Here is a 13,117-nt window from a genome sequence, read left to right on the forward strand (position 1 = left end):
CAGCAGAGCGCCTCTATGCTGATACAAAGAAAACCTTTTTCAGTGAAAGTTTTGGGGACATTTTGGGCCTCACAAAGGCAGAGGCCGTGCCATGACTCTATATTTGTATACCGGGCCCCTGCCTGGCTCTCCGCTTTGGTCTTTGTTAGGGAAGTTGCTAAGATACAAGTATAACCGACACATTTTGTCTGTGTGAGACTCTGGTACTTGCAAAAGATCCGAGTGTTTAAAAGCATTTTCCTCTTTGCAAAGCTGCTTTATCTTCAACCAAAGGATGTTTACGAAGCAAATCGGAGATACTAAAGGAAGAGGCAGAATGGCCAAAACTCTGAATATTCATAGTGTGCGGAGCTCCTGTGACTAAGGCAGCACTTGACAAATAATGTACCAAGAGTCTGCTAGTCTCTGTGTTGCTGGCAATGTGATGAATCTTTCTTTGTTCCTTAAATACCTTTTTAGAAATCTTCTGCTACCTAGGTTTCTGTAGCAAGTGCCAGCAAGCCTTTACTTACTGTTAACTGATTTAATGCACAACTTGGTCATCAGCATGTTAAATCACAAGGAGGGCTTTTGGAGGAGCAAGTGCAGTTTAAACTGATGTTGTTTCAGAGATCCTTCCCCCCTATTTCTGCAAATAAGGGACTTATTCACATGCTGAAAAGGAGGAAGAATCCTTAGGGCTTGGCTTGAACTTCCAGTATGTAGTTCTTTCCACATCATAGCACTGTTGATGGGCCTGACTCTTCTGCACAGCTCAGAAAGCAGTCCTGAAATGCTTGTGAACAGAGGTGGTTAAAACTAGCTCTCAGACCAGGCTGCATCTCTCTGGTCAGAATGACAAGGTAAGAAACTTGTAGCAGGTAACAGCCTTGATATTCTCCTGCTTTGTTTTTTTCACTAGGCTGTGTGTGGCAGCACTTTCAGCCAATAACTTCTGTGACAACCGGGAGGCCCTTTATGGTGTTTTTGATGGTGACCGCAATGTGGAAGTGCCGTATCTGCTGCAGTGCACAATGAGCGACATCTTAGCGGAAGAGCTGCAGAAAACAAAAAATGAGGAGGAATACATGATCAACACTTTCATCATTATGCAGAGGTGAGTCTTGGATCTGAAGCCTTTTTTACTTGTGTATGCTCACTGGGCAGTTTGTTCGCTTTGAGGTCAGACCCCTGCTCTTTCCTTGCTTCAAAAAAACACAAGAGGGGAAAAAAGCCTTGGTATCTGGCTACGGTGTTTTCTTTTATTGCTTGTTTTGTGAATATTGCCCTCTGTTCCTTTCAGGTGTGGGGAGAAAAAACCCAATGCCTCCCTGCCCAAACAAAAAAAACCCAAACCCCACCTGCAAAGTTACTAAATGCTCATGGGTTGTGGGTGGAGGCTTACTCTTTTCTGGTATATTCTTTAAGTCTTAACAATTCGCAATTGGCTGTAACCAAGTCAGTGGTATGAATCTCTTGATCATCTTTTAAACTTCCTTACTACTACTGGCTGCAAAGCCTGGGCTGATCCTTTCTGTTTCTCTGTACCAATTCAGGATATTTAAGGCTACACAAATATTTAAAAGATGTAGTCTGACTCCTTAGAAACGTCTATCTCCTGTCATCCCTTTGGCCTTAGAATATTATTCAAGCAGGACCCATCCAAAGAGATTGTGGTATGATAGCTGTGAGCGTAATAGTAGCTCAGTGTAGTGGTTTGGAAACCTGCGTGCATGCTGTTCTTGACAGAAGAAGAAATTGTGCCTGGGGAGACACCGAGTGAAGGAGCATGAAGGGAATTGAACAAAGGAGAATAGAGGTCAGGGAAACAAAGGAGAAAGCAAATAAGCAGCTTAGAGACTGAGGAAATGGATCAAGTTAGAAGTAGCATTGTTTATCGTTCAATTGCTGCACCTTTGGAAAAGAAAAATACTGAAGTTCTGGTATTGGGAAAGATACAGAAGCGGCAGGGTGGTATTGAACCTTACGAACACAAGAGGGAAAATGCTTCCTTCCCATAATTGCTTTTAACAGTGCCTCAGACGAGTAGACAAAGAGAAGGTGGTTGCCATATGCTTAAAATATTCAAAAATAATAACAAATTTGAGTATCGAAAGTACTTATTAAGTGGTTTTGCTTGCTACTAATGCAATTTCACAGCAAAGTGGCATTCCTACAAAAAGCTGCTTTTTGTGTGTGTGTGTGTCTCAAGTCAAAATAAGCTAACCACTTCTTTGGAGAACCAGAAATAGTATTCATTCCAGTTGCATTTAACCATTCATTGAGGATTATTACAGATGGTATGCAACACTCCTGAAGTGTATTTCTAAAAAATAAAATAAAAAAGCACATTGAAGCTTGGTTACAAATTTAGTCATGCGTTCTCTCCCCAGGTTTTTGAGTCAAAAGTTCTTGCCAGCTATACCTAGCCTTAATATAAATTTTAGTTTACTAAATTACTAAATTACTCTTAATTGCTATAGGAGAAGGCCCTGATAAACAAGATACTGGGGAAGGATGGATGGTTTTTCACAGTATAGTATTGAAATGACTTTATATTCTGATGACAGGATTCTGAAAACTTGTTTTATCCATATTTTTTTTTCACTATGACTCCTGCTAAAACAACAGGCTTAAATATTTCTAAGAACCTATTTAACAGGTTAGTAACTGACAGGATAAATGAAAAGTGTGCCTTCTTACAGTGGAGTTAACAGCCACTGTGCTTTTTTGGTCATCATTTGATAGTTTAAGATAATTATTCTGAAGACAGCACAAAACAGTGAACCTCTGTCTTCTGTTTTTGCTCAAAAATAATTTTTACAGTTAAAATTATTAGTTTTATAATAAATTCTGTAGGTTCAGAAACCAAAGAACCAGCTAGATAATATGAACCCCTTTTTTTAAGCTCTATGTGTACTCATTTAATAGTCTTCAGTACTTTTCTGACCCTCTCCGTTTCCCTTGATCTGACCTTTAAAACAAACACCTTTAAGATGTAGAGGAAGAGAGACAACTGTGCAGCTCTTAAAAGTGCAAAGATTTTTTGTTGTTGTTGTTCTAAAATTGAACAGATTTGAGTATCTGCATATGTGTAAATAACACACTGGCTGAGAGTTGCACGTGATTTCTCTGAAGCGCTGCTGTAGTGTCACAGTCTTCAGTGAAGACTTTTGTTTCTGTCCCAGTGATCCAATAGAGTCAATGCCCTGACTGCACGTGGTTGCAGAACAGCGGCTGTTTCTCCGTAGTACCCGAAACAGTTGTTTTCCAATTAAAGAACAATCATTGTTTTGTTTAAATTCCAGGAAACTTGGAACAGCTGGACAAAAACTTGGAGGTTCTGCTGTCCTTTGCCATATAAAACATGATCCCATGGACCCTGGTGGATGCTTCACGCTAACCTCAGCAAATGTGGGGAAGTGCCAAACTGTTCTCTGCCGGAATGGGAAACCTCTGCCTTTGTCCAGGTGTTACGTGATGAGTTGTGAAGAAGAGCTGAAGAGGATTAAGCAGCATAAGGCCATTATCACAGAGGTTAGAGAACAATTAGGGACAGTTGCAACTTGCAGCTTCCTTGGAGAGTATTTGCACAGCAATGCATGAAATTACATGTTTATACTAGTAACCTCTAAGAGGTAGTGTTAATGGTCTGGGTTCCAGAGTTGCGCTTTTCCTTTCAAGGTGATTCATATCATGCAATCAAGTTATCACGCAATCAAGTTGCTTTTCCATCCCATTGCCATGCTGGATTTTGGTTAGCTTCAGTGAATGAGCAACTGTGAGCATGTTGTGTTGAAACAGGAAAGCAGACACTCTCCTCCTAATGCGGAGAAGAATTGCTGTGTTGGAGCTGTCATGAAGAGCCTCTCCAACTGCAAAGGGTGAGAGGGCAGAGCACTTGGAGCAATGCTCTCTTTCCCTCAGGACACTCCTTGCTCCTGGCAGGCTGACTTTGCTGTCTGAGCTCTTATGTTCCCAGAGCTGCCCTTTGACAGGCAGCTCTTGAAGAGAGCACTTGCCCAAAAGGAAAACCTATCCTGTGCTCAGCTGAACCATGAGAGAGGAGAAAACCATTTGTTCCTTTCTCACAAGCTTGAAGCCACTGCTGTCAGTTTTGCTTTGCCTTGTGTGACGCATGCATAGGAATACATAAATATTGAATCCTCCTAATGGTGGAGGAAAGGGCAGAAAACACAGTTGTATGCCTATGAGCAGGGTGTGCGTGTGTGTGTAGGGACGTGTGTGTGTGGAATAAGTCATGTGCCTCTTGATCTTGCCATGGGAAGGTGACGACTGGGATCTCAAACGTGACAAGTTGGAAGGGAGTTACTCCAACGTAGTGTGCATCACCGAGGCATGCTCATTGTGTTGTTCTGTAGAGGAAAAGGGACATTTCTGTGCTGAATCTTAAGATGACTCACTGATTTCATGCACGTTGATGGCTTATCACTGCTGTCAGCCTTCTAATGGGGAAGTTAACAAGCCGACAAGGTTTTTTTTTCTTCTGAGTGGTTTTAAAGGGGAAGCTTTTTTAGTCTTGGTTCACTTTTCTGTGCATATCTGCTTTATAATAACCACTGCAGTCATCAGCTGGACCAAATGAGTGTAAATCCTCACCTCTGTTGTTGTTCTTGAGTAGGCAGTTAGCAGGGTGCAGCTATCCCCAGCAGGCTGACAGATAGCCAGGCTTGCTGTTTCAGACATTTGCTCTGCTTATTCTGGCAGCTTGGATTCTAACCAGGACAGGATCCTGGGAATTGGACATGCATGATTTTTACTTCTCAAATACGTCCATTTTTACTGATGTTTTCCCTTCGGATATTACTCCTCCTCCCCTTGGAAATGTCCTGTCTAAGTGGAAATGTAGTAAGTAATCGGGGCTGGTAAAACATTTCAGAAGAACTCAGCTGACTGAGAAATGCAGACTTACTCTCTGCTGCATTTGACTTGCGTGCTTCATTTAAAGTCTTTTTTGTTTTTAAATTAACTTTTGTTTTCAAAGTGATGAGCCAAGATGAAACCTACGATTGTTACAGCTGCAAGAGAAGAGTCATAACCGAATGACCTGCCCCTATATCAAATGGAGCTGTGTGTGGCTTTGCCCTGTATAAAGCCAGATATCGTGGGTGGAGGAGGGATAAGTCTGACTCACTGGTAAAACATTAGTCCAGTTGGCTCTCGCAGCTGCAGGAGCAGAATAGATGGCTCTTTGTTGCAGACTTCTGCTTTGTTGGCCTGTGCATAGGTGATGCTGATGACAAATCAGTAGGGTGTAGGAGGTGTAGTGCAGGATTGCAAACCAGCCATTGCTGTGCTCTAATCCCAGCTCTGTCACCTCCTTGCAAGTCACTTTGCCTTTCCGTCTTCCTTGTCTGTAAATAGCAGTGCTGGGGGTACTGCAAAAAGAGCCATCGGTAAAATGCAAGGAGATAGAAGTGCTGTGTATCCTTGTCTACTTTGTTTCCAATTTCCCGTCCTTTCTAATTTCAGGACGGCAAAGTGAATGGTGTGACAGATTCAACAAGAATCTTGGGGTACACCTTCCTTCATCCAAGTGTTGTGCCGCGTCCTCACGTCCAGTCCATCACCTTAACTCCGCAAGATGAGTTCTTCATTCTGGGCAGCAAGGGGCTGTGGGACAGCCTTTCGATGGATGAAGCGGTGGAGGCAGTCAGAAACGTGCCTGACGCGCTGGCGGCTGCGAAGAAGCTTTGCACTTTGGCCCAGAGTTACGGCTGCAATGACAGTATTAGCGCTGTTGTGGTTCAGCTCAACGTGACGGAGGACAGCTTCTGCTGCTGTGAACTTAATGGGGTCCCGCCCCCCAGCCCAGGCATCTTCCCCCAGTCTGTCAACGTGGTCATCAAGGACAGGCCAACAGATGCGCTTGGGATGCCGTCTTCCAGCAGCGGCATGGCTTCGGAGATCAGCAGCGAGATCTCCACCTCCGAAATGAGCAGCGAGGTGGGGTCCACGGCCTCCGACGAGCCTCCCCAGGTAGCCATGAATGAGAACAGCCCGGCCTACCCGGGGGAGCAGCGCTGCATGCTGCACCCCGTCTGCCTGTCCAACTCCTTCCAGCGGCAGCTCTCCAGTGCCACCTTCTCCAGCGCCTTCTCTGACAATGGCCTTGACAGCGACGATGAGGAGCCCATTGAGGGGGTGTTCACCAATGGTAGCCGCGTGGAAGTCGAGGTGGACATCCACTGCAGCCGAGCGAAGGAGAAGCAGCTTCTCCAAGTGCCGGTGGAAGCCAGCGACGAAGGTATCGTCATCAGTGCCAATGAAGACGAGCCCGGCCTTCCCAGGAAAGCTGAATGTTCTGCTACGGGCACTATAGGGCGCCGGCGGGGCAACGGTTCTGTGGCACCGCAAGAGAGGAGCCATAATTTAATTGAAGTTGCGACGGATGCGCCGCTCAGAAAAACAGGGGGGTACTTCGCTGCTCCAGCACAGCCCGATCCCGACGACCAGTTCATCATCCCACCAGAGCTTGAAGAAGAAGTCAAGGAGATCATGAAGCAGCACCAGGAACAACAGCAGCAGCAGCAGCAACAGCAGCAGCAGCAGCGGCAGTATCCGATGGACCACCTGGCAGACTATTACGATACACCACTATGACCCACTCTATTTACTGCTCAGAAACAAACTAACAAGGAGACTTGAGTGCGGGACCCAGTGGGCTCGCATTACAGCAGGGGTTTTCCTTATCCTTTTCCTTTATATTCTTCCTTTTCCTTATCCTGCCACTACAGATAACTGCAGCTTTTCAGTTTGTTAGGTTTAATATTCATTGACTTTCTTCTAGAGACGCTTGACTGGTAAAGTTTAAAATAGTTAACCTTCCCTTAACATATCAAGTGTAAAAACAAAAAACAAACAAAAAAAGTAAAAAAATAATAAAAAGGTTTAATATATTGCTGAGAAACAGATGATGATGTAATATTTTTTAAAATGGCTTGTTTGTTTTGTTTGAAAAGCAGGGCAGTAGCCAGTGCTAAATGATTTAAGTAATATTGTAATACTGTATTTCTTTGAGAGAAAGGCTTTTTTTGGTCTTGAAAATGATAGACATTTGTAGAATATGGAGACTAACTCCTAGGAGTTGCTTTACTCTTTCAGGTGACTTAAGTCACTGAGATTCACTAATTTTCTCTGAGAGAACAGTTGATTGGGAAATTCCTGTAAATAGCTCAGTGTTGTATAGTGATGCTTACATGTTTTGTAGCCTTGGCATTAAGGACACAACCTGAAAAATTGACCTTTTTTCTTAAGTGACTCTTTGGGCCATGGTCATTGAGCGTAACGGACTGAGTGGCTGTGTACAAGTTAGCTAGAGCTGAGGTGGTGTAGACCGTTTAAAGAAACCCACTTTTTTCTCTGGTCTCTTTCTTTCCTTACTTTTACAGACACATTTTGTTTGTGTTCCTTACTGCTGCCACAACCAGCATGATTGTATAGAGCTCATTTGCTGTAGAACATTTACATACCAAGAGCTATATTAAAGCCGAATGCATAAATGAACATGTCATAATTTTTGTTATAATAAATAAGAAATTTACACCTGATGTCTGCTTTTATGTCTGAATAGGTGAGCAGCAGCTTTCAAACAGTAGCTTGCTGTAGTTCAGCTCAGTTTAAACCAAGAAGCGTTGAAACTTTTTCAGCTCAATCACATTTTTACACTAACTGCAGAAGCTCACATGTACTTTTAGAATTTAAAGACCATGCAAAATGGCCTTTAAAAGATACGAAACAACTCTCTGAGGAATTGACCTGTTTCTTTTTTTCTTTCTCAGTACTAATTCAGCACTATTGATTTGCCCTTTGCCACAGTATTGACAATGCCAGAAGACTGAAGAGGAGTGGTGCTCTGGCTGTATCCCGCTGGCACTGAGTAACTGAAGATAGAAATGATGAAGGTATAATGTGGGCTTAGAAAAGGGAGAAGGAAAACATTGGCTATGGAGAGAAGAGGGAAAATATAAGGAGAAGGTGGAAAAGCGAACTCAAAGCTACCTACGTAAATTCAGATTTGCTCCGATGTGTTGAATGAACATGAGTTCAATGGCGGTTTGACTTTGGTAGCAAAAAGGCATTTTTTTGTGATTCCTGTGGAAAAGGAGCAACACCATTTTTCAATATTGCCTGCAACCAACTGCTCCATTTTACTGGTCACTCTTTGAAAAGCTGAATTAGTGTGTGATCATGACAGTGTCTTGCTCCTGCTTGACATTTGGTCTGTATTTTGGGAGAGGACTGTGGTAATAGACTGTTGTCCTTATTCTGTTCTAGGGTGAAATAGCCAAGTTAGGACAGGATTGCTGTTAACAAGATATTTTGAGTTTCTTTTCCTTAATAACAATAACAGCAGAGGAGCAAATATGAAAATACCTGGTTTGGTAAATGTTTATAGCACTGTCTACTGTAGATCTAGAAGATTGTACTTTATTGTAATTTGAGCTTCAAAATATCTCTTTCTTAAAGAAAACTCATTAAATAATGTATTTAAACAAAAAAAAAGTTTATCGTTTATTGGCTAGTAACTCTTAGGTGTTCTTTGGTAAACAGTTTGTATATTTCAAATTTTGTTGAGTGATCCATTTTCCTTGGTGTCCTTAGAAAGCGTTACCTTTTTTTTTCCTCTGTTCAGATGTTGCTTGAGGCTGAAGGTGGTAACAAGCAAGGACACTACCACAGCCTAGGCAAGTGATTATAAGTTTATGTTTTCCTGAGCAAGCTGGAAAATTCTCTGTACCCTAAAAAAAATGGCAATTCTCTTCCACATAGCACCCATTGCTAGTGGAGGAGTAATCTTGCTGCCACCTCTGTGGTCTCTATTCATGACAAGGTGCCTCTGGTATTGCTGTATATGTGGTACTCTGGAGAGAGGAGCAGAGGTCAGAGTAGAGGTGGAAGGGGAACCATTTCATGTGAGCTAAACTTTGGCCCAGCACTGAGAACTGACACTCCCTGCTGTGCCCTTTTCTCATGTGAATAGGAGTACATGCGTGCAGGCTTCATAAAGACTTTCCCTTCCCTTCATTTGAAGGATGAACTCCGAGAACTTTCCAGCCCCTGTGGCGTTAGCAGCTTACAGGCAGCAATGCGGTTTCTCTCCTCGTGCCCTTACCTTGAAGCATAGATGGTCAAAAGTGAGAGCCCACCAAAGCCTGCCACTTTCTGCATGGTACCTTCTGTAAAGTTAACGATGGCATTCTGGAGTCACGGCTTCTGTAGCATCAGTGACAGGATCTTGGCTGAGGAGCTGTACCTTTGGATTTCTGGTCTGCCCGAAGAAGACACTCATGGTAGTAGCCTGTTGTAAGTCATAACATGAAGGATTGATGCATTCGTAGGGGAGACTTCATCCCTCTGCTGGGCTTTCTGTAACGTGCTGAACTAGATCAGTAGGTCGGATGGCTGGGAGCATCTTTGGAAAGTTTAGCATTTATTTTTTAAAAGGGGCAAAGGGTATTTTGTTCTGGCTTTAAAACTGGGACTTGGAAAACAAGGTACAGTTTTTGCAACTCATGACTTTCCTGGACATCTCTGTCCTTCACAAAAAGGGCTTGGTATGTTCTTATCTCGTGAAGACTGAAGCTGAAGTAGTTGATTTCATCTAGGTGCATTACTATTGTATGTGATTTTATGATTATGTGTACAATATGTTTTACACAATTTTGACCTACCAGGAACTATCTGACACAAACAGAGAAGTGGATTTGTTTGCAGAACTTGACAGCTGCAGCAGGGGCAAAGGTTGGGGGCTAAAAAGAAAGGAAGGCTTCCAACTGGGGAAAATGTAGAGCCGTATTACCTTTATAATCAAACCTTTTGTGTCCTTTGAAACTTGCTGATAGCCATATCTGAGACAAGCAGAAATGAATGAACAGGAGGAGGTAGATGGCTGGTAGCAGGAAAATGAACATATTTACATTATTTCCTAGAAGGTAACTTTAAATAGGAAGCTATGATAAGCAACTGAGTTGCTTATGTGCTTGTATGTGCAAGCCTTTTTTGTGGCATAAAAGCTTTTTTCTTGCTTTCTGCCACAGTGCTCTAACATCATGTGTTTTGTTGTGCATGAATAACCTGTTGGTGTTCTGCTTGTGCATTCAGCACTTGGTGCCACCATCTTCTTGCTGGTAACCAGTGCCATGGTGACATTGCCTTCCTCTGGCTTTTACTGCTCCTGGTAGTGCACCAGCTAATGTCCATGTAGGTTGTCTCCCTCACTACTAGAGAATGTGCCCTGTATGTTACCCTTTAAGTAGTCTCTTTGTAGCGATATCAGCTTGATTACTAGCCATCGTGCTTACAACTCATATGCCTAATTTTCTAGCAAATTGTATGTACTTTTTAGGTATAACTTTGCTACTTTGGAAGCACATCCACGTGGGGGTGGGTGTTAATGAAGTGTCACATACACCTTTGGAGGTAATTTCTGCATCTGTGCCCTAGTCATGGATGATGTCTTTTGGGTTCAACCTTGCAGGTCTGGGCTTGCAAATGTTCACTTGAGTGGGTTGATTGGGATAACCTAGTGAACAGTTTACCGACCTGAGGTGCAGAAGGGCTTGAATTGATTCAAGCAGAGCAGTAGGATTCAAAGGAGTAAGCGGAACAGTAACTTTAGCCTGGTCAGCCTGATTTCCCTGGACACTGCCTGCCGTAGATGAAGAGACGAGCTTTTTTAAGAGAAGGCGGCACTCGGGTTTTAAGCTGAGCAGTTCTCAGCAGTGCTCTATGGTCAGGTCCCTCAGAGCTTTGGCTGTGGGGGGAGCTGCATGGCCAGAAGCTGGTGAAAATATCTTTTGCGCTCAGCTGGAACCAGGACGTCTTGGTGTCTGTTAAATGACTCTACGTTTACTTTTTTCCATTAACCTGCTTTACTTTCCTGCTTTGTTAATTCAACCGTCTTGCTCCAGGACCAGCTTACTGCATTATTGTTGGATTGATTTGTTTCTTGCTGATTTAATTGTTACCTGTGTGCTTGCAGTGAGGATTTCATGGAGTGCTGCATGAACCAATTGGTTCCTCTTGATTCCTTGTGTTTCGGTGAGAGGTACGCTGCCTCTTGCACTGATGGTGTTAAGTGTTCAAATGCCCTATGTAACGAGACAGCTGCTTCTATGGAAAGATGAAAGTTAGAATTCATCCGCTGCCTTGCCTGAGAACAAGTAAAACCCTTTGCAGCCATTTTGATCGAAAGGTGGGGGTGGAAAAACCCTAAATATTTCATAGATTAACAGCAGCCCCAGGGCAGAATTGGTATACTGCTTATCTAGGACATCAGTGGGGGGATAAGTTCCTTGTTTGCTCCAAGTCCCAGGTTTAAATGATTGGTCCTTACTTTTCCCCAGACCTTTTTATTTATATTTCCATTCCTGTTGAGTTCACCAGTTCATCCTTTAGATCATCCTTTCTCAGGCTGACAAGTTGGGATTCACCCGTGGTTGACTTGGATACCTCGTCCTACTTTTTACCTCCCGCAGTGAGCTCAGCTTGCCCTCTGGGTTATGACAGAGGCAGGATCTGAGCGGGGCAGACGCTCTCTCATCGTTTTCCATATTTTCTTAATACTGTAAACTGAAGGGAATCTGCAAGAGCTCGTCAGAGGCATGACGGCACTGCGGCAGTGAGGAAGGTGTCGTGTAGTGACTGCAACGTGACAGAGATCTGGGACAGGCAGGGCTGGTCTGCTCCCCGGCAGGGAGAGCCACGAGTCAGTGAGCCCCGGCGGCTTTCTGCTCTAGGAGAACCAGAGAGCCTGGTTTCCAACCAGAGAGCCTGGTTTCCAACCAGAACGTGGTTTCCTGCACCTCAGGCTGGGAGGAGAGGATGAAGCCGGCAGTACCAAGGCTGGGAGGTGTTGCCTGCTGGTGGATGAGGTTTAGCTGGCTCTTTCTGCCCCGTCCCCCGTTAGGGTCTCAATTCCAGTGCCCTGTTGCTTGTCACAGCCCCTGGCGCCTGTTTCATGTTTTCGTCCGAGTTTGTTCTTCTGTGTCACTGGTCAAAACTTCAGCAAACGGCCAAAAAAGGGATCTTTTACCAGTCGTTCTGTGGAATTGTCTTTGGAGGCCTGTGTTTAGGGTGTGTGACTAGGTGACTTAGGTTTACATGACCTATGGGTCCCAGGGGCCAGCAGTGGCCGGGGATGGGGCTGCGGAGGCCTTTGGGAGCCCCTGGTGCCAGCTGGGCTGCAGCCCTGCAGTGGGAGCCTGGGCACTAGACACGATGCTCTGAGCACAGCAGGCTCTTCTCCCCCCTGTCAGATTAAGCACAGCTGCACCAAGAGAAATACGTGTATTTTAACAGTAAAGTTGTCAGTATTGACTCACAGAACAGATGGAATTGTTTAGCTAATTAAATGTATGCTGTTGAATGCTTTAAAGAAAATTGGGATGCAGAACTGTGAAGGAAGGCTGGTGTAGCAGAAGTATGCGCCTCGGTGACTTGTGAATAAGATGCTTTTTTGTTGTAATACCTCCTAAGGAGAGAGACGCCAGCATTTTGTAAAAAAAAAAAAAAAAAAAAAATTGCAGTAGGTGCACTTGCAGTTAGTACTTATCTTGGCCCTGAAAAACAGAATATATAGTGACATATTGTGCACAGAACAGTGCGTAGAATATATAGCGAAGTACTCTGCTCAAATGTATTTAAAACGGGGTGGCAAGGGAGAGCAGAAACGGCTGTGTCTTTTCAGAGTGGCCAAAGCTGTCCCCCTGAAAGGAGCAAAGCTCCCCAAAAGCAAGCTTTGGGAGTCCTATTGACGAGTCACCTGTGGTAGGGTCATTTCACGAGGGGTAAAGGGATTATTCCATTCTCTCATTTCTGTTGGGCAAATTTGACCACAGGGCTATTTGGAGTCAGCTCGGGTACCAGCAAAGTCTTTCCCTGGCATTCCTGGAGTGCCTTGAAATGACAAATTAGATGAGAACATGGGAAAATGTGTCCACAGTCCATCTTGCCCCCAGCCCCTCTTCAGAAATGGGGACGTGTGGGGAGGGGATCCGTAGCAAGTGACCTTCCCCTCTCCTAGTGATCTGTGGCTTGCACTTGTTTGAACCAGAAGCAATCTCCTTGTGAAGAAGGTGAGAAATGGCTTTCAGGCCTCCTGGTTTTGTCCGAT

The 13,117-nt window shown here is 44.0% G+C and overlaps 1 protein-coding gene across 1 annotated transcript in view; it reads left to right on the forward strand.

Moving 5' to 3' along the window:
- PHLPP1 (PH domain and leucine rich repeat protein phosphatase 1) overlaps positions 1–7,550 on the forward strand; it is a 138,812-nt gene extending 131,262 nt beyond the window's left edge. The window contains exons 15-17 of the mRNA XM_069808959.1: positions 902–1,096; positions 3,288–3,516; positions 5,473–7,550. Coding sequence (XP_069665060.1) covers positions 902–1,096; positions 3,288–3,516; positions 5,473–6,603 — 1,555 coding nt within the window. The 3' untranslated portion in view covers positions 6,604–7,550. The remainder of the gene's footprint in view (positions 1–901; positions 1,097–3,287; positions 3,517–5,472) is intronic.
- Positions 7,551–13,117: the final 5,567 nt, after the last annotated feature.

The sequence above is a fragment of the Haliaeetus albicilla genome, chromosome 21, assembly GCF_947461875.1.
Source record: "Haliaeetus albicilla chromosome 21, bHalAlb1.1, whole genome shotgun sequence".
NCBI classification, from domain to species: Eukaryota; Metazoa; Chordata; class Aves; order Accipitriformes; family Accipitridae; genus Haliaeetus; species Haliaeetus albicilla.